Here is a 26,773-nt window from a genome sequence, read left to right as displayed (position 1 = left end):
TCAGTAAATCATCTCTTTTTGACGTTTAACTCGTTTTTCTTATTGGCTGTGCTGTGTTGTTTGTTATTTCCATCGCTGAGATTCCACCATACCTCTGTCTCCTCCATCTATCTCTTTAGCTACTTTCTTTTTCAAGATCAGTCTCTTCTTTAAGCTGTTGCCTTATTTGGTTATCTCTCAGCTGAAATCTATGAATACACATTTCTCTGCCTTCCTCTTTCTCCTTCCAGTCATCTTCTCTCTCTTTCAGCTGTTGGTGTAGGTCTGACAGTTGTGTTTTTAACACAGGAGTGTAGCTGAGAGCTCGCAGGAGTTACACAACCTAGTGAGCTGCCTGCTTAGGAAAAAAATATTAGTGATTATGCTTGTGGTGCAAGGCGGTTTAAAAAGTATACTGTATGCAAATAGCAAAACTGGTTTTGTTTTACATGGCTGTCAAACAGTGAGCAGTTTTTGGGCAGAATAAGCTACAAAGAGGACTGGGTCAGGTATCTGAATCTATTAATTTATTCAAAAATATATGAAGAACTTTAATGCTTATAATATTTATTTATTTTATTAAATTTTAAGTTATTTGAAAATTCAAGTGGGTGCAATTCAGAAAAAAAAACACAAAACAGGAAATTATATCATAGAGACCACTGCAGACCCTCATGAACGTGAGTCAAGATCATTAATTATCTTAAAATATCATATCATTTTAAAAAACATTTTAAGAAATGACGATTAAGACGTGTACGCTACTGTTAAACCTTTTCTTGTGTTTTTGAAAGAAGTCTCTTATGCGTACTAAGACTGCATTTTATTTCATGAAATTGCATTTTATTTCACTGCAGTGTCACATGATCCTTCAGAAATCATGCTGATTTGCTGCTCAAAAAACATTTGTTATTATTATTTACAATGTTGAAAACAGTTGTGCTGCTTAATATTGTGGAAACAGTGATACATTTTTTTCAGGATTCTTTGAGGAACAGCATTTGTTTGACAGAGAAACCTTTTGTAACATTATAAATGTCTTTATATAACTTTTGATCAATTTAATTAATCTTTGCTGAATAAAAGTGTACATTTTTATCTGGCCCCAAACGTTTGAATGGCATTGTTCATCCACATCATATTCAAAAGGTTAAGAAAATGTTTTCAACAATTTTAGAGTCAGTAGATTTTTTCCCCCTCCAAATCATATGAAACTAACATAAATACAAAGAGTTTTATTTTTTTTATTTTTTTAATGGTCCTTTTCTTCATAATGGACCCTTTTACTTGTCATTGACCCCTGCAGTCAAAAGTACGGCTCTGCAAAAACTAAGAGACTATCATAAGATTTCCAGCAAATAAAAATTCCCCGTCAGCCATAATACACAGCAGGAAGTGCTACCCACATCTCTAATCAGCATTTGCGTGACTCCTCGGCCAGTTCTGCTAACCTGAATCTCACATGGCAACATGAAAGGGCCTGCGGGAAAAAACACCTATCCAAGAACCCATTCTATACACGCACAGAGACTGTATCTCTGCAAAGTCCTTACAAACAACAGGAAACAGTTCACAGATGGGTTGATAGTGAGAACCAGGGTTTATTTTCAAAATAATGTCTGGATCTTTGTGTGTTTATGTTAAAATTTGTGTCATTGGGACAGGAAACCAAAATGTTCTGTACATAAGTGTGTGTGTGTGTGTGTGTGTGCCAGATTTAGTATCATTGGAAAACCCATAGAGAGTTGCTATCTGTTTCATATGAGCTGTTATCTGCTCAGAGCTGGGCTGGAAGCTCCTAGGGGCTGTTCTGTTATGGTTGAGTGCCATAGTCTGGATGATTCGGAGGGCACTACTGGAATATTCCCAGCTTTATATTTTAATTCAGGGTCCAAAATTAACACTTGGCAAGCAGCTAATGCGAGTAAATGGACTTCGGTAAGTAAATAAAACTACCTGCCAGTTGGCTGAATACTTCATTAGGAACACAACGCATTGTTTCGTTTGTAAGAATAAAAATTGTATTAATTAATTTTAATTTAATTAAAATTAAAAGCTTAAAACAGTCTGATAATTAAAACATCCAGGTCACCTAAATATATACACTCACTGGCCACTTTATTAGGTACACCTGTTCAACTGTTCGTTAACGCAAATATATAATCAGCCAATCACATTCAAAAGCTGCATTCAAAGACTGAAATGCATCATACCGGCACGACGAAGGCTGTCCCAATTCCAAGGCTCCTTCAAATGCAGCCTTTCCCGGGCCAATTCGGATACAACAGATGGATCCTTTGCAGCTCAGACTATCCCAAAATTCATTGCACGCTGGTGATGATAGGATTTTTTTGAGAGAAAATGCCGAATTACTTTTGAATGGTAATGTATATGAAAAAAGCCAAGGAAAAAACTTTGAATTTAATTAAATTTTTTCAATTCACTTGTCATTGGCAGGTGTAGCGCAAATTAAATAATAATACAAAATAATAACAGGAAAAATCTCTAGTAACCACGTCTGGATTTGTGAAAGGGCAGTGACCCAGGACCTCAGACTTTCAGGGGCCTCCAAAACCTCAAGCAGTTTGACCCAAGGCTTCCAGAGGACTTACAAAATGAACTGACAGGACCATGATCTCCTCTCCTCTCCTCTCACTTCTACTCTTCCTCTCCCAGTGGAGGTTTAAGTTTCAGCCGCTGGGGTCGGCACATACAGTTCTACAGATGTGAACACACACACACACACGGAAGAAACACGTCATCCTTGCAGGCCAACATTATAATTTAAATTTGTTAATTACACAGGGTTGAGTGAACTAAAGGGGCCCGTCAGAAACAGAGAGTCGGTCCTGCGAGGGAGGGCGCTGTGCCACTTCTGACCACAACAGGCCCTTCTCTCTGCAGAGCGAAAAGAGACTCAGCCTAATGGAGAGCAGGAGATGGCGAAAGAGAACTGGAAAATTATTGTAAAGTGAATTGAAAAGAAGGTGGACTTAATCGCCAGATGTGACTTTTAAAAAAATTGGTTAACCCATGAATACACAGGTTTTCCCAGAGCTTTTATTATTAGCTTTTAATTCTTTATTTTATCTTTCAAAAGTTAATTTGTAAGTGTATTTTCCACATAAATAGGTTTTACATATGACAACCTCCATGACGAGGACAAAGTTCTCTGAATAGAAACTCCCAAAGTTTGTACTTGAATGTAGCGTTGTGTAAATCCAGTCGACTAAACGACACTGCTGCACATGACATTGGAAATGCTTTTACACATTCATTTAGTTTGTTTCATGCCAAACTGGCATATAACAATTAACAAACTTACTTGACATCAGCAGATCCTATATTGACATCCTAAGGAATAATAGAATACCCTTAAATAATGTATAGTTGATGGTACACGACTACACGTCAAGCTTTACTATTCAAACACAAGAAACATGTCCAAAACCCAGATGTGCGAGTGTCTGCTGTGAGAACAAACAGCAATAGCTTGATGTGTGCTGCTGCTGACTAATGTTGGCTAACTTTTATTTGAGGAATTCTGTTTATAATCGACTATTGAGTTTGCTGTGCCACCTGTTGTTTCAGTTTATTTTAATGTTGTTTGTCATTGATGTATATAACCTGTTTTTCAGCATTGTTCAGTATGGGATTTGACTGTTTGAGTCATAGATTTAAGTAGGCTATTTTAATTAGACCGTATACAAGCTGTTGGGGTTTTTTTTTTCCTTCTGGGCGTTTGTTAGTGAAATCGACTAGTCGGTTACAAAATTTCTATTTAAGATTGAGTCGTAGCACACGTCTCTACTTGAATGCCAGTTGTCTTTAAAATATGGATGCACTGATACTATTAAATTATTAGTGTTTTTATAGATTATTAACTGTAGGTGAGTTTTCACTGAAGGTAATGTAAAAGTAAGTAAGTAAAAATATGAACTATTAAATATAAAATATCTGCTGATACTGTATTACATTATATCTAATATCGGCTGATAACCCATGTGGTATCAATATTGTGCATCCGTACTTCTTAAACAGTAACACTCCAACATAGAAAACTGCATCAAGTTATTATTATAATAAAACAGCACCTCAAACTCTGCTCTATTGATAAATGATTTGGCTTATGATTACAGGAACATCAGGAACATTTAATTTGGTGAGTTGTTGCTTAGCGTCCTATGGATTGTGGAAACATTGCTGGTTGCCAGGAGGCATGGCGATGGGGTGTGGCTGTACTGATGTGGAATTCGGCAATGCAGAAGGGAAACCACACACACTGAAACACACCATTCACACAGGCATTAGCGTTCAGAGCTGGATGTATTTTTAGAGCAGAACAATTTCACAGCTGACTTAAAAGGGGTCAGTGTTAAGATGAACGCTGGTGAGGAGAATATCTTCAGGTATCTGACACATACGCAACCCATCTCAATCCCTTCGGCCACTCTAAAGCTCCTAAAAAACATGCTGTTCGATTGATTGTTGCGCAAAGAGTGCTTGTGTTGCATTCGCTTGTGTCACTATTACATGTACAAGTTTTCATTAACATGCTGATTTGCGGTTCTAAAATTTTTTTTTTTTAAGGATTATCAATGTTGAGCTGCGTAATATTTTTGTGGAAACTGTGATACAATTTTTTTTCAGAACTCTTTGATGTAAAGAAAGTTCAGAAGAATAGCTATTATTTGAAATAGAAATCTTTTGTAACATTATAAAAGTCTTTACTGTCATTTTTGATCATTTTAATGCGTGCCTGGTAAATATATAAATTTGTGTGTGTCTATGTACATGTGTTCATGTCGGCACATCTGCTCTGTGTTGAGTTTCTGCTCTAATCTCTCTGGTCTTCATGTAGAACAGGTGTGATGCCCCTTAGACTTCCTCTCATGCACGTAACTCAGATCCCATTATGCATACCAGTTGTGTAATGATTTTACTTTATTATCCTTGAAAATAGATTAGTGTACTGTAAATGCGAGTTTTTGTTTCTGCCTGGCTGTGTCATAAATCTAAAGCAGCAGTCTTTCTGCCTAATAGAAAGACATGACCTAGTGAATATCTCATGATTTCAATGCTGATATGTTGATAGACATTGAATCATGAGTGTTTGCTATGAGCATCAATTAAGAGGACATTTTGTGAGTTATTAGTTCTACATATTTCCCCTAACCCCACACACATAGGATTGTGGGATATCACAAACAGCAAACGATACATCTGTCTACATTTAACAGATTAAATATATTCATAATGTATTAAAGGTACACTATTTAACTTTTTTTTGTTCAAAGTTAACAAAATTTAAATAATGAGTCAATACACCATCAATCCTTCTTCCAAAGTGTGTTTTGTCTTACTCTGATTCACTATGGTAGGCGTATTATACATGTTTATTCATATTTTAGAGCATGATGGTTTTCACAGAAAAAAAAAACGGATTAGAAATGGGAAAGTGACGCAGAGACGTTTTTTTTTCTACTTAACATGTGAGAAAGGTATTTTATTGAACAGATAAATTGCCATATATAGCTTAGTTCATTGTAAAGCATTATCTATATTAAAGGGTCATATTCATCCACACGGTCACGCAGAGCTGAAGCAGAACCAAAACAATGATCTTCTGCAAAATGCATGCAGTTTTGTTTTCTAGAGGGCTGAAAGAATTCTGCACATATCTTTCCATGGCAAAAATAGCAAGAGTATTATGTTAGTATCCGGCTCCGAGTTCAGCAGTGGTGTACCTTTAAATAAACATATAACATGGTTTACACATTATTAAATATTTGGTCATATATAAAGTAATACTTATAAAATAATATTATGTCATTGTTTGACTTTCTTTCTTTTGTGGAACATAAAAGATATTCTGAGAAATGTCTCAGTGTTCTTTGTCCATATAATGGATGTCAGTGGTCACCAAAGCTATTTGGTTATACCAAAATTAATCAAATATCTTCTTTTTTTCCCTTTCTTACATTATTTTATGAAGAAAGAAAGCCATACAGGTTTGGATTATCATAAGAGTTAGTGAATGATGACAGAATATACATTTTTGGTTATATTATATATATACATATATATATATATATTCAAGCTTTTTTTCTTGCTGCAGGTTTCAGGCACAGCCTACCTACATGTAAAAACCTGAATTTCTGAAACACTCATTGGGTTGTGCTGTAGTGCTTCCATCTGTTGGTGGTTTTATGTCACTACAACTCATTGGTTTTGCTTCAGATCTGCAGCCTATTGGTCAGCGGCTTTGCTGAGGATTACAGCTAAAATTAACCAGTTTAAAGAAGAGTAGTTTTTCACACACACACACACACACACACACACACACACACACACACACACACACACACACACACACACACACACACAGGAGAGGCAGATTAAAGTCGGTCTAGACTGTGTTCTGCTATCTAATGCTCTTGGGACCAAATGGTGTTGTCAGGTCTCCTATTATCTCCTGTCTCTGTGTCGCCCTGGGCTCACCGAGGCCTCAGCTGATACTCAATATCAGCACACTTTATACATATACATATGTAGCTGTGTTTAGTTTGTGCTATTTTAATTGATTTTAGATTTGAGCTCTCATTCATTCATACTTTAGAGGAGTTGTGTGTATGAATGTGGGCTGTTTCTTAAGTGACCAGCAGGGGACAGACTACATCCTTTTTTATAGGTGCATGAATAAATGTGCATCATTGCATCAGACTCTGGCATATATGATGTTTTTAAGATTATATGGTTGGTTGCACTTTATTTTTTGCATTAAGCATTATTTTTGAGGGCTCTGTCAGGACAGATGCGTGACCAATGAGTTTAGCATTTGTTCCATCAGGATGTGTTGATAGATGAATCAGCCGTGTTTGTGTGTGAGGATAAGGGAGATTTATATCAGAGTGTGTGCAGATCAAACATCTGCTGCTCATGTAGCTTTCACAGCTCCAGTCTATTTAAACACAGTGCTGTTTGTGTTTCTTTTGGATAAAGTAACAGATGCACAATATATCAGCATCATATCTGTGTTTTAATATTTTTTTATTGCTATTGGGCATTATTGGTTATTTATCTGCTGAATTTGGATGCTTATTTCCACTTGTTTTATGATGTAGATAATCTTATAGCACTAATTAAAATTGGAGTCAGTTGATATGTGCATGTAATAATATAGTTTTAATTTTCTGTTTTATACAAATTGTTATAGATAAAAAAAAATTTACTTTTTGAAAATAATGTATTGGTCGTAACATTAAAGTAATTATTGGTGTCATTAGGTGAGATTAAATGGAGACTCCAGTTGTCTATTGTCAACAACTCTTATTTGTTACTATGTTTTATATCTCCATAGGAATGTTAATCCTCTAGTATTCCTCACTTAGAAGTCACACTTGTGGTCCTTTGAATCAGAACAGACCAAAAACAATAAGTATTGTTTTTTAATGAAGTGAATGTTCTTTGTATTTTGTTTCAGTAATATTTATTCTTTAATATTTAGTATTTTGAGGGGATTTCATGGTACTACACAATATTCCATCGTTTTTCAATTAATATAGGCTACTGTTTAAGTTAATAAAATATATTTAAAGGGATCCAATTCATTGTTTAAATTATTATTAAATTAAGGGTGCTCCGATCGATCGGTCGCCGATCATAATCGGCCGATAATTGCTTTGGGATGTGTGATCGGCGGTCTGCATTAAAGCCGATCCAGAAAAGCCGATCAGATGACGCAAAACTCACGAGAATTTTTTTTACGCCCTGGTAAAAATGGTTTGTGAAAAGTGTTTGTGAAAGTGTGTGTGAAAAAGACGATTCATTAGCAATCTGCAATGTGTACCATGCCACTGCCCACTTGTCAAACGTGCAGCCTCTCTGCTCAACCTGTAAATAAATACATTGATCCGCAAATTTTATTTGAGTTCTGAAATGGTCTAGTGGTTGATCATTTGCCAAGCGTGTCAGAGGTTACAGGTTCTAATCCTCACTCGTATAGTTTTTTTTTTCTCTCAACAAAACTGAATATGTTCATCAGTGGTTACAGCACCTGGGAGGCATCTCTCTGCAGATAAGGGCGTGGTTAGCTGGCACCACAACTTCCAATAGGAAAATTCAACTGCAGTAGCCACCGTACAACCTGAAGAGGGCAGCACTCAGACGTTTTTACACCATATATTGTAGAATTAAGACACTTTAAACCCAAATGTCAAAACATTTACTCGAATCAATGAACAGCATATATGAAGCTCCATTCTTACAGATCATTAACTAAAAAAAAAAAGTTTTTAGTGTTTAACGTTAGTTACCCTTTAATAGCAAACTGAACGAATGCTCTGCTAGTTAACTGGAGATGTTTTATTTATTTATATTAGGTACATCCGTGCCTCAATGTTACAAAAAGTGGTGGGGGACAATATCGATCCTGAGAAAAAGTGGTGGGACACGACTTCACTGGATCAAAAAAAACAACAAAAAAAACCCAAAAAAGACCAAAAAATTGATGCTTAAGAAGTAAGCTTTGGGAGAGATATGAATCTAATAATCTCTATCCCCCCTCTCTCTTTCTCTACCTCACTCTCCCTCTCACTTCTTCTCTAAATGCCAACAAAATCTGACTGAGCATCACTGAAAAAAAGCAAAGTTATAGATAGATACAGATATGGAAGTTGTTAGTTATTTGTATTTTTTGTTGCTGTGGACTTTACTACCTGTGGTCCTTATTAGAAAAACTGATGGCTGACTGACTCAAAACAATATTTTGGCTATAGCCTTTTTTTGTTGCAGTTTTTAGTTTAAAGTAGTCTAAAGCTCAATTTAAAGACTCAGATGTTCTGTCTTTTATCATTTTTTATTTTATATTCTACAGGAAAGTTTTATTTGTCAAGCCCTAAGCTGTTCCCAATAACCAAGCACAGGCTGTTATAAGTTAATATGCTGGACATGTTGCTTGCAAATAAATACACAGGTGTCAATTCATGATACGTTGTCTTCTCTTAATAGTAATACTTAATGTACATTGTTGTTGTTAAATATATTTTAATAAATAATGCTACATGATAAGAAGGCTTCAAATAGACCCTGTTATCGGTGATCGGTATCGGGTGATACAGCTTCCAGTAATCGGGGATCAGTGATCGGCCCCAAAAATCCTGATCGGAGCACCCCTATTTAAAATCCAATGCATGAAAGGCAGATTAGTGGCTTCTGGTGGGAGAAGTAAAGAAAACCATGTGTAATACTGTGGTGTAACCACTAGATGTCTTTATCCCTATATATAAATATTGATATAGGACCGTGTATTCCCTTGCTGCTTATAAGAGTCATAATTACTTGATTTTTTAGATATAATTAGGTTTTAGATTAGACATTTTACTTCATCCTTCTTTATTTTTAATGTGTGTGTGTGTGTGTGTGTGTGTGTGTGTGTGTGTGTGTGTGTGTGTGTGTGTGTGTGTGTGTGTGTGTGTGTGTGTGTGTTTATATAGTAAGTTCCACACCTACCTGCTGTACCATTCCAATGAAGTATTTTTTTATTTTATTATTCAAAATAAAATAACTGAAGACCGCCAGAGATTTGAAATTGATATAATATATGTATATATATATTTTTTTTTTGTTGAGAAAGAAGAAAGAAACTTCTGAGAAAGAAACTCATACAGGTTTGAACAACTTGAGAGTGAGTAAATGATGACAGATTTTTCATTTTTGGGTGAACTATCCCTTTAAAAGAGCAATCTCTGAGCAATAATATTTTCATCTGGAATTGTTGACATACAAATGATTGTGGATTGCATAGCTCAGATAATTTCATATGGGGAAAAGATTTGATGGGAAAGGAGTTCATATTGACTTTAAATCGCAGACTTTTGTGTCTTGGCGAATCTGGAGATCTCATTTACTTTGAGAATTTGTGGTTATTGTTCTGTGTAGTAGTTCATACAGTGGTGAGGAAAAGGAGGATGAGCTTCAGGTTAGACTGCAGGAATTCTTAAGATTCATATTTAATTATTAGAGCTTACGTGTCTTCAGTCCTCAACACACCTCAGGCATGTGTGTGTGTGTGTGTGTGTGTGTGTGTGTGTGTGTGTGTGTGTGTGTGTGTGTGTGTGTGTGTGTGTGTTTGCTCCATTAAAGTTTTCAATTAATTTTGTAATCTTTTATAATAACACAAAAGGACATTCAACATCATACTTGTCTTCTGTGCATTTAAATATAAACTGTGGCATTATTGTGATTCACCGTGACTTGACTAATTCTTCAGCCTATTCATGACACCTTGACCTGACGTGATAAACTGTGTGTTTCCTGTATTGTGTACATGTTCTGGCTGTATGTTGCCGTGCCGGTACACGTTTAACAGTGCGGCAGGTGAAACCAGTCCGTCCTCATTTGTAACGGATCTCAGGTGTGAGTGTGTGTGTGTTTAGTGGAGTTGAATGAGAGGGAAATGTCTCACCGATGGCCAGCTGCCTGCCTCTCTCGCACACACACTGGAGGCTTTCCTGTTAGGTGAGATTTTCCACGGATGTGTGTGTGTTAGTGTCAATATGTGACCTGATAGATGATATGTTACTGTGCATGTCTTGTGTTGTGTTGGTGTGTGTTGTTTTATAGCAGCTGTTTTAGTCTGGCCTCAGAGAGCAGCTGCAGTGAGGTGTCTGGCACCCTGTGTTTTTGTCTGCCATTCTGGGTTTTCTCTCAGTATTTTTTTTTTTTTTTCTCATAGTGGTCATTTCTCCATGTGGGTTTTTTATTTTAGTTAGAAGTATGTACTGTTTTTTTGTGTGTCATTTTTAGACTTTTTTTAGGCTCATTGTGTTTGCTAGAGGAGCTATTATTTTGCACTTTCTCTGAGGGGACTTTTAGAGAGCGGTGGTTTTGCAGTGCTCTGTTTCGTGCACACACACACACACACACACACACACACACACACACACACACACACACACACACACACACACACACACACACACACACACACACACACACACACACACACACAGTCGAATGGTCTTTTAGAGCTGCTGGGCTCTGGTGGGTTTCAGCAGAGCCACAACATGTTGTTGGACTACTGGACTTTTTTAGTACTGTCATAGGCCGTTAGAATTAGTTTTTTGTTCATGTCTTTTGTTTGGTGGAACAAAGGACTGAATGAAAAAAGATGAAAATGAATTGAAAGATTAGATAAGACAGAAATCTGAGAGCTCTGATGGGGAAAAAGGCAAAAGTTTTGTGTGCCAGACGGAGATGAGGGCTGATGGGAGAGACTGCAAAAATGACGATGAGAAGGAGCCAGAGGAATATGGATGGCAAGAAGAAAAACAAACCTTATTAAATCACACTACAGTTTAGGATTTATGTTTAATTAATTACACATTGAAAAGATTTTGTTTACCTTTTGCTTACCTTACCTTGTTAACCTTTTGTTTAAACATTTTTGGTCATTTTCGACTGATTTATTCCTCCTCCTCAATCTGAGTGATTGAAAACTTTGTGACTTTTTTTGAGATATGCAATCTGAACAATCAAACTTTATTCGATTAGTCTAAGTGGGCTTTAAAAATTACAACTCTGACTTTTTTTTTGAAAAGCTTAGGAAGGTTAAATAGCCAACAGGCTTTAGTTACATTACAGCCAGGAAAATGATATTATGAAAATGAGTAGCTGTTTGGATTAGAGGGCGGGACATTCTCATTCTAGAGAGCATCTGATTGGACAGAACTCTGTGCAGTGCAGGATGAGTCATCCAGATTTACACAGAGTTTTCCTGAAAAAACAAACAAAAAAAAACAATGTATATTTTAAATGTGCTAAAAGGTTATTTTTGGATTTTAGGGATAAAGTATCTTGAACATGGTTTCAACGCTAACAGGCATGGACTAAAAGCCACAGAACTCTCATTTTCATTTTATAGAGCATTTAAAAAGAGTAAAAATAAGCATATGAGTGTGCGAGTGAGATAAAGAATTACTTGTGAGCAGCGAACAGATACAGACAGGAAGGAGTTATAAAGAGAAGGACAACTGAATGAATTAGAGAGAAAGAGAGAGAGAGAAAGAGGCATTAAGCAAAAGAAAAGAAGGAGGGCCGGCCCACTCATAGTGACAGAGAGCTGGAGTTTAGAGCTTGTCAGGAGATGACAGAGTGGAGAGAGAGAGAGAGAGAGAGAGAGAGAGAGAGAGAGAGAGAGAGGAGCTGAATGGTTCAGAATGTGAAGGAATAGAAGAAAAAAGACTGAAGCAGAGTAAGAGGGGGAAAACTGATGCATAAAAAAACTTGGATTTAATTCATTTTTCCATCCAGCAGCCGGCTTCCCTGGATCTACGTCTTGCCAGCACTGCCACGTGCTCGCCACACACACACACACACACACACACACACACACACACACACACATTTCAGGGACTGCCAGACAGGGGTATGTGGCTGCATCCTGGTTCGCTCTCATCTCTGGAAATGCCTATGTGGTTGTAACACTCGTCTGCGTGCGTGAGCATGGGAGGTGCGGAGCTCATCGATGTGATATGGAACTATTAGTTTAACTCCAGAATCCTTTAAGAAAATTGGACCAGCATGGATTAACAAAATATGAGAAGATTTGGGCATGTTCAACAGAAGCCACATCTGGAATTTCTCCTCTCTTTGGGAGAGGATGGACACATCTATAACTTTACTTTTAGTTTTTAACATTTCCCTATCTCTGGTTGGCCAATTCTTCCAAAACATTTTCTTTAAATTTTTTTTACATCAAATGGTCTTAATGGTTCTTTTGTGAATGCGACTCGTCCTCTTGTGAGCCCTTGCACACTCCCGTGCGTGTTTATGTGTGATGTGGTCAGCGGGTCAGGTGCCGTTGGTGATGCCCGCTGTGTGCCCGCGTGCAGAGGGTATGGAGTGGTGTTTTCGGGATGCGGTGGGGGTGGACTGCAGCTCTCCGGAACCTCGCTGTATCTGGGTGGCGGTTTTAAACGGGGATACACCACAAATTAATGTTTCGAAAAATGACACTTCTGAAAATACAAATGGCATCAGTGCCAGAAGAGCAATGCTGAGACGCTCACAGACCTGCAGGGTAAGCTGTTTTTATATATGTGTATGTTTGTGTGCATGTGTGTGTAGAGAGAGACAAATAGCCGGATGTAGTTATTAAAAGGCTTTTGAAAAACTTTTACCTTTATTTCTCACCATGATCAGAAATTGACCATGGTTTTGAGCAAAACTGCAACTGAAAATGTCCACCTAATAAAAGCCCCAAATATTTAAAATGGAGTCAAAAATGCCATGAGTTTTGGTCTTTAAATATTGGTGCTGTGTGTATGTTTTTTAATAAGGTTTGGGAAAAAATGCCCTCATGAAGGTAAAAAAATTTTTCAAGGAACAACATTTTTATTGGCACTTAAAGTTGTTATTTCTGTCACCGTTTCTTACTTGCATTTATATCTGAGACTTTTAACCACAGAGATAGTGTAGTGGGAGGTCAGCTACTGTAATTAGAAAGTAAAGGCACCAGATAAGGGGTTATAAAGAAAGTTTTTTGGTGTGTGTGTGTGTGTGTGTTAAACTGAGTGGCTTTGCTTCAAGCACCTAGATTAAAGGATACAGTTGGTGAATGTCTAGGTCTGTTGTGTATGGGAGTCTATTTGTGTCTGTGATTGTTCTGTCATGTGATCACACTTTACGATGTTTGTAAGACATATTCTCTGGAATGCTAGGATGAAATAGTGTGGAATGGGTTGGGATATTCTTCAGAATTATACATACAGACAGCTGTCGGCCAGACACACTCTCATATGAGACAGTAACCCAAACCAAACTCAACCGCTTTGAAATATGTTTGGTTGTGCTGCCCTTTCAGTTGGATTAACTACTCCAAATCCTCCTAAAAAAGCAAACTGTATCACCATGTTTGAATAACCATCATAATCCATTCAGAGGTGAAGCCTTCCATTCATTCCCATTGAAAAAAAAGGAAATGTCTCTAGAACAACCTGATCTGTTAATGAAGGCTTAGGCGAGGAGCCATGTTGTTTCAATTAGATCCGTCTGTATTTAAATGAAGCTGCTGGGTTTCATTCAGATTTACTGCAGGACTTAATGCTCCCGTTTCCTTATTCAGTGTCGTTCATCTGTGTGTTTCTTTTGGGTTATTAGGCTGAAACAGAAGGTTGCCAGGTGGTGTACTTTAGCAAGGCTGTGTTAAAATACACAAGCTCTGGAGGTGCATTGCAGGGTTACTGAATGTTTGGTCAGGTTGGACCCTTGATACACACCACATCTTGTGTGAATCACACCAATGACCTAAGACAAAAAAACAAAAGGAAATTCAAAATTTCAAAATGGTGGACACCGGACAGGAACATTTTAGAAGGTCTAAACAGGAATTTTAATACCAGGACATTGTTATAATTACTGTGTAAACATACTCTTTATAAGCACTACGTGTGGGCAATTGTCATAAAATTTGTTACACAGCCTTGTTATAACAATCTGCATATACATACCAAATTTCATAATGATCTACCATTTGCATTTAAAAAAATTAACTTCCGATTTTTTTTGACCGATTTATCCAGAAAATGTTGACATTTTAGTATGAGATCAAAGAAACTCCACGCTAAATTTTTATTTCCTCGATCAAACAGTCGCAGAGTCATGAGTACCTTTCGTTTATGGTGCCCCTATTGGTAGAATTTGACTACTTTTAACTAAATTGACTAAATAATAAGAATGTAAGTGCAAATACCTGTGGTGCTTGGACCCTTTATAAGTAAGCAGTAAGTTAGCAGACACGACCCTAAGTGAATCCCCCTGGATCAACCTGGGTTTGGATGACTTGCTCGAGGGCACAATGGTGAAAGCTTATGTATCAGTTTTGAATCTGCAACCTTTCAGTCACCAGTTCAGATATTTACCTCTGTGGCATCCACTCCAGTCATGTAAAATTAGCTGATTCGAAGCATTGTTATGCTTAACTAAAACTGTTATTTTATTAAATAAATCTTAAATAAAATTTCGTCGATGATATGCATCACAGTAATTCAAGATGTCTATTTAGTACATTATATGGTCATCTTATGCTTACAAGCATGTAGAGTGTAAAAATATTGAATTATATTAAATATTAAAATCGTAACCTGTGTACAAGTACATTCATTCATATTCCCTGCAGTTCTGTTTATTTTTTAGTCCTGGATTCAAACATTGCTGTAAAGGTGGAAAACCCTGTTTAACGGAGTTCCAGCGGAACTGAAAGAGCTGACAGACAGGTTTAAACACACACATACACACACTTCTTCTCAGTTGTGTGTGTGTGTGTGTGTGTGTGTGTGTGTGTGTGTGTGTGTGTGTGTGTGTGTGTGTGTGTGTGTGTGTGTGTGTGTGTGTGTGTGTGTGTGTGTGTGTGTGTGTGTGTGTGTGTGTTGCAGTCATAGGGCAGGGTGTCAGGGATTAAACACTCAACATTAATTACGCTCAACTTTTCAGCAGGATCACCCACTCAGCTATTTGGAGTGTATTGTTTCTGGCGACTGTCTGTGAGCATGTGTACTTGAGCATAGCCTGCCAATAGAGGACTCTAGACATAATAAAACACTCATCAAATGAGGTATTTGAGGGCATTAAGCTATATATATTCATAAGTCAATGTCTATATTAAGTTTCCCATTCTTTCCCTGATTTATAACCAAATTACCCTGAATCAACGCTAGAAACACGTCACCACCAGAGAAAAATGTGTCGGGTGTGTGTTAACCCATCATCAGCTGGTCGTAAACTATGACCTCAGCCTAACTTCTAGCCTGTATGAATGTTGGATGTTAAGCAGATGTCATCAGAGGACTTTCTAGTGCACAACACTACTATGATTTTAACAGGTGAAGCAGATAGTTTGATATTTTCATTTATAAGGTACAATGTTTGTCTTTTTTCCATTTAAAAATATGCTACGATATGATAGACATTTACTTTAGATGTAAAATTAAATAAGGTATTAGTACTTGACTTCAGAGGTTATATCCAGAATTATATGAACAATACAAAATAATAATAAAAATTCTTAATGGTCTGTAAAAAAATTAACTTATTCAAGATATATTCCCTAAAACCAAGGTATTATTTATATTTACCTAATATCTTAAATTGTGTTGCTTCTCAAGTAAATCACATATTTTACTGGAAAATGGGACAAAAAATATATCTCAAAGAAATATATATATTTCAAGGACATCATTGGATCTTTGTACATCTTCTGGCTTGCAACATCTCAATGAACTTCTCAAAAGCTTGATGATTTAAAGGGTTTGTTCATCCAAAAATGAAAAAGATCCCATAATTTACTCACCCTCAAGCCAGCCCTAGATGTATATGACTTTCTTTCAGCCAAACACAATTGGAGTTATATTAAAAAATGTCCTGGCTCTTCCAAGCTTCATAATGCCAGTGAATGGCCTGTTTTGGTTTTGAAGTCCATGGGCTAATTTTCATTTTTGGGTGAACTATCCCTTTAGAAGGAATGTTCTTGTTCTTGGAGAACATTGGAGGTCTCTCTGACGTCAAAGAGATGACTGTTTGAGTTTAGTACTTGGTTTCCCTGGAGAATCAAGTTTCCAATCTATTAGAAAGTTAATGATGAAGAAAGATACATGACAAAAACAGAGGAAAAGTTTAATGCTTTAAATGGTTGGACATTACTGAACCAACATGTGTACATGTGTTTGTGTGTACACTTTTGTGTTTTTTTTTTTTTTTGGCTGGGGGGGGGGGGGGTGTGTGTAATAACAGGGTTTGGTATTCTCAGTGCCGGGAGGAACCTTGTGGTCGAAACCTGCGTGTTGGAGCCTGTTGGAGACTCTCTTTCTCTTTCTAAAGCTAGCCTTTCCGTCTCTGTCTGAACACGTCCTGGCTTAACAGTAAATGTTATGGAATTCACACATGCCCCTGTACATTCATTCTGTCACTTACACAGCCTTACTGTGTCTTTCACTTTTATTTGTCTCTCTAATCCATTGAGCAGGCCCACGCGCGCATGAAATCTGCAAAAAGCTCTGAAAAATTTAAGTGGAGAAAGACAAGTTTCTTAATATCTTTGCGATATCTATGCAAATTAGCTTCTCAAGTAAATGTAATCAAGTAATATTTTTAAACTCTTGTGTTTGTTCATTAAATGTTTTAGATTTAAAGACCTCAGCTTTGTTTAATGTGAAGTGAATAGATCAATTCCACAGATTTTTCCAAAAAATCACTGCAGAAAATTTGTAAAATGTCTTTTCACTCTTTCTTACCTTCTTAAAATACTAAAGGGATAATTCACCCAATATAAATTGGGTGGTTCCAAACCTGTATGAATTTCTTCCATAAAACAGTAATAGAAATTAGAAGTTTAGCAGAATGTTCTTGCTGCTCTTTTCCATATAATGAAACCAAGTGAGTACAAAAATTGGTCATTCAATGGAATGGATTGGAATTGAGGTCCTGGTCCGTATTCATCGAGAATTCGTCTGAGAATGTTCATTTCTGGGTGAACTATCCCTTTAATAAGGGAAAGGCATTACAAATAAAAACATTACATCATTCCACACAATATGCAGGACTGTTTAAAAAGGAGCGTTACCATTTGTCTATATGTGTGTGTTCATGCGTGCAAGTTGGTAAGAATGCAAGTGAAAGAGAGAAGGTTCAGACATGAGCCCAGCCAAATGAAAACAGCGTGTGAGACAGAAATAGAGTGAGAAACAGAGAGGGGGTGAGCCTGTGGTCGGTGTTAGGACCGCTGGATTATAGACTAGGACTTCTGCTGAGTGTAGAGAGAAGTGAGGAGGTGAAGAGCAGAGATTTGAGAAATACATGTCTGCTTTGTATAAAATGCGTTGGCAGCAACGGCAACAAAAAATCCCCTTCTGTGTGTGTGTGTATATATATAGAAATATATATAGAAGAAAGAGGTATTTTCTTGCAATATTAGGGGAATGATGATGTCACCTTTTAAATAAAACTCCACCAAATACCTCTTTTGTCCCAGTAATCAGGGGATTATTTTATTTCTGTAGAGATCCTTGGCCTTTATCCCTACTATCTAATAAGAAATGTTCCTGTTAGTGGCCTCTAAGAATTCCTCAGAATGTTGGCATCACAAACATTATATCATTGTTCCCAAATGTGAAATGTTTCCCTTGCCCTCCCCCTTTTAGTTACTTTTCCTCACATACCCACGTCTTGTTTGCACAGGTGGCGTAAGTAGACTGACAGTTGGGATGGTCATTTGGAACAACAGGGTGTTATTTCTTGCAATTATCTGCCAAGAGTATTCACCAATTATCACATTAAATGTGATGTGTTCATCAACACAGATGCATTTCATTTACACTTATGCATTTGGCAGACATTTTTATCCAATACGAATTTCATTGCTCTCGAGGTATACTTTTACATTTGATCAGTTCTTGCTTTCCCTGGGAATCAAACCCATGATCTTGGCGTTGCTAGAGCCATGCACTACTGTCTGAGCTACAAGAGAGATTTTACATTAGATACAATGTTCTATGTGACATGTAATCCCAATGGAATAGTAGTTTTGGATTGCGCGTATCAATGACGAGTGTCTAATTTCAAATATCGCTCTGTGTTTCCTCCAGGCAAAGGGGTGGAGAGATGGGACCTCTTCATCCAGTGAGAACCCTCGGCCGGTGGTCAGGAGCGGGGCAGATGGGTTGGGCATGTCCTGGCAGGGTCCACGTACACTGGTGCTCCAAAAGAACTCTCAGGGTTTTGGTTTTACGCTACGTCACTTCATCGTTTACCCGCCAGAGTCTGCCCTGCACACCAGTTTCAAGGTGAGGAAGCCTGCCAACTATCACAAAATCGAGCCCTGACTAATCAGTCATTCAACAACTGAAATAAGACATCTAATAAGATACAAAACTCAACAAACGGTCTCTGTCTCTTAACTACAAGTAGTGCTCATTCAGCCTTCAAGGTCTTCTATCTTAAAAAAAATAAATTTCTTATAAAGAGACTTCTTATAAAGAACCATTTGCAATATTGGGGCTTAAGAAATATTCTGGTATCAAATTTTTTAAACTTTAAAAAGACATTTTTTTGGCATCAGAATCTAAAACCCCTTTTGTTTTAACAGTAACTTTTTACTGTTTTTAAGGGTTTCAGCCACGCTAGCAATAGTGGTTGGACTTGAGCTAGGAGCCAGACTGGCATCATTTTTCCTTTAGCATCTTTTTCTAAAGAGGAAAAAAAGACCAAAAAAGCAGGTAGTGATACAGTGCAATCTGCTAATGAACTTTAAAAAAGGGACTTTTTGTCTGTGCTTGTCAGTTTTATGTTATAAACAAGGCATATACTATAATAATTTGGGGTCAGTAAGATTTGTTTTTTGAGAAATTAATACTTTCATTCAACAAGCATGCATTAAATTGATCAAAGTGACAGTGAAGGCATTTATAATGTTACAAAAGATTTCAGTTACAAATAAACGCTGTTCTTTTGAACTTTTGGAAAATAAATGTATCAAGGTTTCCACAAAAATATTAAGCAACAGCATTCTGAAGGATCATGTGACACTGAAGACTGGGGTGATGATGCTGAAAATTAAGCTTGGCCATCACAGGAATAAATTACATTTTTAAAATATATTACAATAGAAAACAGTTATTTTAGGCCCTGTCCACACGGAGACGCGTTTAGCTGTATAGGCTACGTACAATTTTTTTATCGGATCAGCGTTTCGTCCAGACGGATCCGGCGTTTTGGGAGACTGAAATCGCTATTTTTTGAAACCGGGTCCGAGGGTGGATAAATCTGAAAAAGACACTCTTGTGTCTTCGTGTGTACGGCCAATCTGAATATTTATTGAAACGATGTTGTCATCACCCCACGTGTCGACTAGTCAGACGCGCTAAATCAGTAGGCTAACAGCAACAACAACTGCTATTTATTACTATTTATAACTATTATTTAGACCTACTTTAATGTATTTTTATTTTATTTCTTTATTTTACTTCTTTATTTGTTTATATTTCTTTCTTATGCTATGATGCTTGTATTTTGTCTGATTAAGATATTTCGTATTTTGTAGGGATGGGCATTTCAAGAAAAAATAATATTCGACGATCGCTGGGAATTATTTGATTATTATTCAAAAAACGCACCTCTGCCCCCTCATGCTCACCGGTAACGCGGCGTTCGCTCCGACATTAAATTTCTCTTTACTGTAGCCCTGCATGTTGTAGCCATTAAAGAAAAGTTAGTTTCATATTTATGTTTAAATAATATGTTATTTTTTCCATTTCATCTATGTTGATTATATGAAAAGTGAACAGCGTGAGTAGCCTAATCATAAGATGCGCAATATCGAGACACATCATTTTGACCACTTCATTAAGTTTTGTTTTATATAAAGCCTTTCTTTAAAGTGAATTTCGTTTTGTATAAATTGTATCATAATTTTAATCAGTGTTTCATCAACCACTTGCCTGGATTTAATAAATAAGAAGCAAATATAGCAGACAATAGCCATCAGGACACGGAGGCGCCGACGCGATATAACTTGCATCCCACGTGAACTGGAGCTTGTCTCATAAATGAACAGAAACTCAGAAATATATCTAAGCTTGAAATGTCTACTTTTAAACAAAACAATTCAAAACGAAAAGAAACAGACAACTCTCTTATAATCCGTATGAAGTGTGCATTTATCTCTATAAGCACCTTCACCTACTGCGAAGGTGGCGAGTCAGCATCGTCACAGATAACACTAGTTTATTAATAAATAATTAAAATGTCTCCTTGCTATATTTGACACATTCATAATGATTAGGCTATTTGCCTGTTCTTTGTGGCAAGCTTTATGCGTCTGCTAACTAATCGAATATCGTGACTCATTGCTATTTTGTACCAGGCCATTTATGGTTTTTCATGTTGTTCAGTAAAGTTATTGGTTAAAAAGAAAGAAAAAAAAGAAGCTACTGTTGCAAGGTTTATGAGCAAGTCTTCTTCTCTGTTTTTAGTGTATCTGAGTCAGAATTACAGCGCCTCATACTGGTCTGGCATGTATACTACATCGGTTTTAGTCAGTTTCAGTGGTTTCGTGTGTACGCAGATATTTCTTGAGACGGCGCCGTGTTTACGGAATTTGTTTTTAGAACGAGGAAAAAAAAGATCGGATAGGGAAAGCTCTGGCTTCGTGTGGACGTGGCCTTAAATTGTAATAATATTTCACAATATTCACTGTTTTTACTGTATTTTTTATCAAATAAACGCAGCTTTGGTGAGCAGAAGAGACCTAAAAAAAATCTTACTGATCCCAAACTTTTGATTGGTAGTGTATATTATTGAGACCAGGCTATAGATGTTTGAATGGTGTGAGTGTGTGCACATGATGATGGAGAAACAAAGCCCCATTATGATTGGTCTAGATGGCATCTCTTCTCTGAGCAGCTGCTGTTTGCTTCTCTTAGTCAAAAGGCCTATTTTGTGTTTGACTGGTACCACACGCACTCTGAGCTGGGCTGGGCCGTACCAGGGCTGCTGGGACAATGTGTTCTGGTCCATTCTGTTCTTCACTGTTCCCAGTGTCCACATGGTCACATGACTGTGTGACTCTCTCCATGTGTCACCACATCAGCTTCTAGTTAATGCACACGTGGACTTACATTTTGATCTATGCTGATTATAAACCTTAAAGTTGTGGTCACTGTCCGTCACTCCCTACCCATATGTTTGCCCCCCTGTCTGTCTTTTTCCCGGCACGGCAAAGCCTCAGTATTGTGTGAGTTTGTTAGGAATGAGCCCAGTCAGCGCAGACTAAACATTGGGCTGCCCACTTTAAACTGCCTGATCAGCGTTGCACGTGTGTGTGATTTGAGCCTCTGGTTTGCAGTCTGGTTATTTCGTGAAGGTTGTGCATTTGTGTTATCTGTTGTAAATAAAGATGCATAATGAATATTATGAATACTATGTCATTTCAAGCACAGATGGAAAGATTAATGTGGTTGCGGCTCTTCTTGTGAAGGTGTGTTTATGTATGTTTCTGGCTAAAAGCAGCAAATTCACTGCTTGAGGGGTCCATATTCCCAGTGCTGACCTCTAGTGCTGAGACAGAGTCAAGGCTGATATCACTGTAGTTCATTTAGACTCCGTATAAAAATACTGTAATGTAGATGTGCAGACTCAGTTCTCATCCTCAGTCATTGTAATTGCATGGAAATTACCAGGAGTCAGTAACCAGGATATTTGTTCAAAATGTCTCCCTTTGCCTTCTAAGAAAGGCATTTTGTTTTTTTAAATTGTGACACAAGGATGAGTAAAAAAATTACCGAATTAAAATGTTTGGGTGAAACTAAAACTTTAAAAAGCTTGATGAGCACTTTTTGTTAAATACTCCAAGACTCCACTATCATTTCTATCATATGATTACTTTAAGTACTTATTACTTGCTTAAGTATTGTCTTTTGTAAATTACTATTAAATCATTTAAGTTTAAGGCCGTCTAGTTATTTTGCAATGATCTAACTCTCCTCTTATTGCTTCCTGTTAGGATGAAGAGAATGGGAATGGAAAGGGTGAGTCTATGTTTTGTATTTCTTTGTTTTTAAAAAGTCTCATCCACATCGTGTGAATTGCAGTCATTTCAACTAATTTCTTATAATTTGAAGATGATTTGTCACTCATCTTCAAAATTATGAGTTGACTAAACTTGGCGTCACTTGATTAACACTTTGTTTTTCTCTTTTTTCTGTGTTTCTTCCTCTTGCATATATTATTATCTCTCATCTCTCTGATCTGAGATTAAATTGTGGCATAAGCAATTTAGTGTCGCATGGTCAATGATCAGGGAATTTTGTTGCATTGCACCCCCTAGAGCAAGTTTCCATTCATGCACACTAAAGTTGCCCATTTGCATTCAAATCAGTCTGGTTTAAGCAGGGTTACAGGAATGAGCACAACTGATATCCGATATATAACATATCATTTGCAAGTTCTGTCATATGAAAAATGTTTAATCATTTCCATATCAAACAAAACAGATATCATATCGCAGTACTATACAGTATACCAATGTACTTGTACATGGAAACAGATTTAATAGAAAACAAGAATATTTTGTTGTATATTATCTGAACATGCAATATATTAAAAGAAAGATCAGAGCCTCTGCTTTATCAACCCTAACCCTTTACCCTAACCTCTGCTTTATCAACACTTTAATGTCGGCAGGTTTCATCAAAAAAAAAGTAACATTTTGAACAAATAGCTTAGAAAATCGCCTATTTTTCCAAAGACAGCAACGTGCATAAGCAATGCTTTTATCGCTTGTTTCTACCCTTTTTTGCCTATGTTTTGATCTGGAGATTCTCTACTCTTTCAGAAGATGCGTAATTGCGCCCACTTACTGCATAATACTGAACATGAGGAAAACCTGAAAATTCAGTCCACGGCAGAGAAAGAGTTAATTTATTTGAAGGAATTATTTAAATAAAATAAAATAAAAATGACGGTAATGAATGACTCACTCATAAATACTCGACTTGTTCAATTACTGGATGAATCAACATCCAGAAAACGAATCTCTGGAAGTAACGATTTAATGAGAAATAAAAAAAAATTAACAGTAATTTCTCGCCCCTTTTTGGCGTAATGGTGTTTTTGATACAATCTTTATTTTGAAGCGTCAAATTACTTTTACAAGGGGATTTATTTTATTTTTATTTATTTTGATCGCTACCATAGACATCATTGTTTATATGCGAACTATAAACTTTTACCCCAGGACTTCTGTGATCATTTTAACTATTGTAACACAGAAATAATGATACTGTGGTTGAAAAGACTGTTTGTGAAGCTGTTTCATACCTGTATGTGACAACTGCTCTCTCGGGTCAGCGGAAAATTGGAACGTTCCACTGTGATCGTACTTGTCAAAGGTTTAATAGACACAGTCGAATCATTGTCATTTAGGAATAAGATCGCGGGGGTTTTTAATTTAGATCACAATCATTTAACGACTAATCGTGGAGCACTAATTCCCCATATAGAGGTGCAAACACACACACACACGCATCTACACACAGTCCACACACAGATTTGTGAAATGAAAGCTGCCTTTGACAGATCATCTGATGAAATAAGACAGGTATTGATTCTACAGATAGCCCCAAAGTTACTAGATAAGTTTAGTATTACTACCTCAACCTGTTTGTTGACTGTAACTGTCCTCATCTTATCATGTCATCATGAATGAGACACTGGCATCAGTATGAGCAAAACACATTCCTCAGTGCCAATCTAAACATCTGTGTATGTGTGTGTTTTTGTCTCTGTACAGTGAGGTACACAGTTAAGTCCACTAGTGAAACAATTTCTTTATTTAGTTTTAAATTAAGGCAACATGTTTTATTTCTTTAAAAAAGAAAAGAAAACAACTGTACTGTGAATATAAATTAACAGAAGTGTATATATATATAAAGTAAATTAGTGTCAAAGACAAATATCCCTAACTGGAGGTGATCCAAAGAGCATCTTGAGCTTCAATGGAAGAGCATCTAACTGTCTTTATAAAGTGTAACATGATCAATCTCATTAATTTACTTATTTAAGTAGTGATCTAGAAATAGTCAAAATCTGAAATATTTAGTACTTATTTTACATCATAATGGTCATCAATATTTAAAAAATGTACATAATCTTTGCTCATTTTCATTAGATTTATTAGATTTTGAATCCCGGATTCTTTTTACAGGGTGGTATTTAGAGCCACTGTAGTGTCTTCTGTTTTTGTACAAACTATGAATTTACTATGTGCTATGTATTTGTCTATGGTTGTGAACAGCATTGTGTTTGTGTGTTTCGTGCAGGGCTTCATCGGAGTTGTCTGGAGCCCATGGACACCATCTTCGTTAAGAATGTGAGAGAGAAAGGTCCCGCCCACCAGGCCGGCTTGTGTACAGGTAAAAGAGAGAAAGAAAACTGTGTGTGTGCAGCTGAAATGATATGTTCATAGAAACGACAAGACATCAGACTAACAAAGTTCACACAAATGTTTGGTATGAAAATTTGGTGCAGTAGACATTTTAATTTCAATAAATAGTTGTTAATGTGTCTGTTCAGAGTCAGACTGATACAAACGTCTGATACAAAAAAAAAAAAAAATTATGAAGAGGGGTTGTAATTTCCATCTAACTATGATTTGGACATTTGGAAATGTTATCCAGGGTTTTGTTTTGTGTTGAACCGTATGGTGGACTGTAATTGATGGTATGTGTGTTGTCCTGCTCTCTCGATTGCCCAAGACAATCTTTTCCTAAGAGAGACCAAAAAGATTCAACTAAATTTTAAAGAAAACTGGCCAACCAATAAGATTCACATTTTTCTTCACATGCCCAGAGCCGCTGGTGTAACATAAAACTAAGACTTGGTTGCCCTCATGATTAACTGACTTATTTAAGAGATAGTGAATAGCAGAGGAAGAATCCAGATCCGCCTCTCTTGTCTCTGTACTCTTGTATTTGATGTTGCTTTTTAAATATCATAGCAAATACAAAAATCAGTACGAAAATCCGAATGGCTGCTTGAAAACTTTTCTTCTCTGTGACAAGCGAGTGTCGGAAACAGGAATTTGCATCGTTTTTTTGTGTACCTGACCTGTGTAACCAAGGTATTTTTGCTTTTCTATAAGCACCATCTACTGTCAGAGAAAGAATTTGCATTTTCATTCAGCTCATCCGCGGTCTTTTTTTTTACACATTGTTCTGAACATACAAATCGCATATGATGATTGGAACAAACTCATGTTGGAATGAGAAGGCCTTGAGTTTTTCAGTTTCACTAAGTTAACTAGGCAGTGCAAACCTCACATAATTCTGAAATTCAATGAAAAGTCAAGATAACTATAGTTGTTGTATGTATATGTGTGTGTACACGGCTTTGCGTGCATAATGATTTTAGCTTTGATTACACCCACTCGGTGCACTCGTGTGCACACATATGTGATCTCTTGTTATGACTTGCCCATTTAACTCGATGATGATCTGTTTCTTCTTTAGCTCCCGTCACAGATTCACAGGAATGTGTCTTATTATGTCACTATATTAAGTATACTATATTATGTCACTATATTAAGTATATTATATTATTGAAGCGCTGCTATGGCATGACACACTTGGTCATGCTTCCTGTGACTAAACATGGATGGTCCACTTTACTCTCACGGTGTTCAGACAAAATGAGAGAGTCTATGAACAGAGTAAATTTGAACTTGAGAAAGAAACTGAGAAACTGTTTTCTTTACCTGCTTTCATGCAAGAGTTTAGTGTGTTACCATATTAGTTGCAATTATCTATTCTCCTATACACAAATGATCTCTGATAGATTAATATAGCTTCACTAATTTCAGACACATTATAATGTTTCCTATCACTAGGTCCAGGTTATGATTAATAGTATTATTTTTTGCTATTTTATTTCATCATTTTGGTGTAAATTCAACTGAATGGATACAATTTGTTACATGTAGCTAAGAGTAGATAACCGCATAATCAGATAATACGCATTGGGGCGTGTAGAACTACATGAGGGATTCAAGTCTGCAGAAAATGAGTTTTCCGAGGAGCCGGTGCACACATCTTCCATGTCAACGTGGGCAATCAATGCAACAGATCATGCTCTACCTCTGATTATTGTATTTTAATATGATTGGTAATGCGAGGCTCCCCCTATATTGACTCCTCCGATGGACCGCCGCTGGTTGAGGTGGTGATGGCGCAGTGGATAAGACACATGC

The 26,773-nt window shown here is 36.8% G+C and overlaps 1 protein-coding gene across 7 annotated transcripts in view; it reads left to right on the top strand.

Annotated features, from left to right (window-relative positions):
* arhgap23a (Rho GTPase activating protein 23a) overlaps positions 1 to 26,773 on the top strand; it is a 71,555-nt gene that overhangs the window by 19,778 nt on the left and 25,004 nt on the right. For 4 of the 7 annotated variants that reach the window (XR_013196826.1, XM_077213217.1, XM_077213219.1 and 1 more), the window contains exons 2-4: positions 18,618 to 18,815; positions 22,532 to 22,556; positions 24,849 to 24,941. Coding sequence is in view for 6 of the 7 variants with exons in the window: in XM_077213217.1 (XP_077069332.1) it covers positions 18,618 to 18,815; positions 22,532 to 22,556; positions 24,849 to 24,941 (316 nt within the window). In the remaining variant the exon portion in view is untranslated. Of the gene's footprint in view, positions 1 to 11,619; positions 13,061 to 18,617; positions 18,816 to 22,531; positions 22,557 to 24,848; positions 24,942 to 26,773 lie in introns of those variants that run through there. The other 3 variants (XM_077213215.1, XM_077213222.1, XM_077213214.1) reach the window with 1 other exon arrangement.

The sequence above is a fragment of the Siphateles boraxobius genome, unplaced genomic scaffold (assembly GCF_051911475.1).
Source record: "Siphateles boraxobius isolate OS27281-9 unplaced genomic scaffold, OSU_SipBor_1 66, whole genome shotgun sequence".
Lineage (NCBI taxonomy): Eukaryota > Metazoa > Chordata > Actinopteri > Cypriniformes > Leuciscidae > Siphateles > Siphateles boraxobius.
The sequence above is the reverse complement of the archived record's forward strand: the minus strand, read 5'-3'. Positions and strand labels throughout refer to the sequence as shown.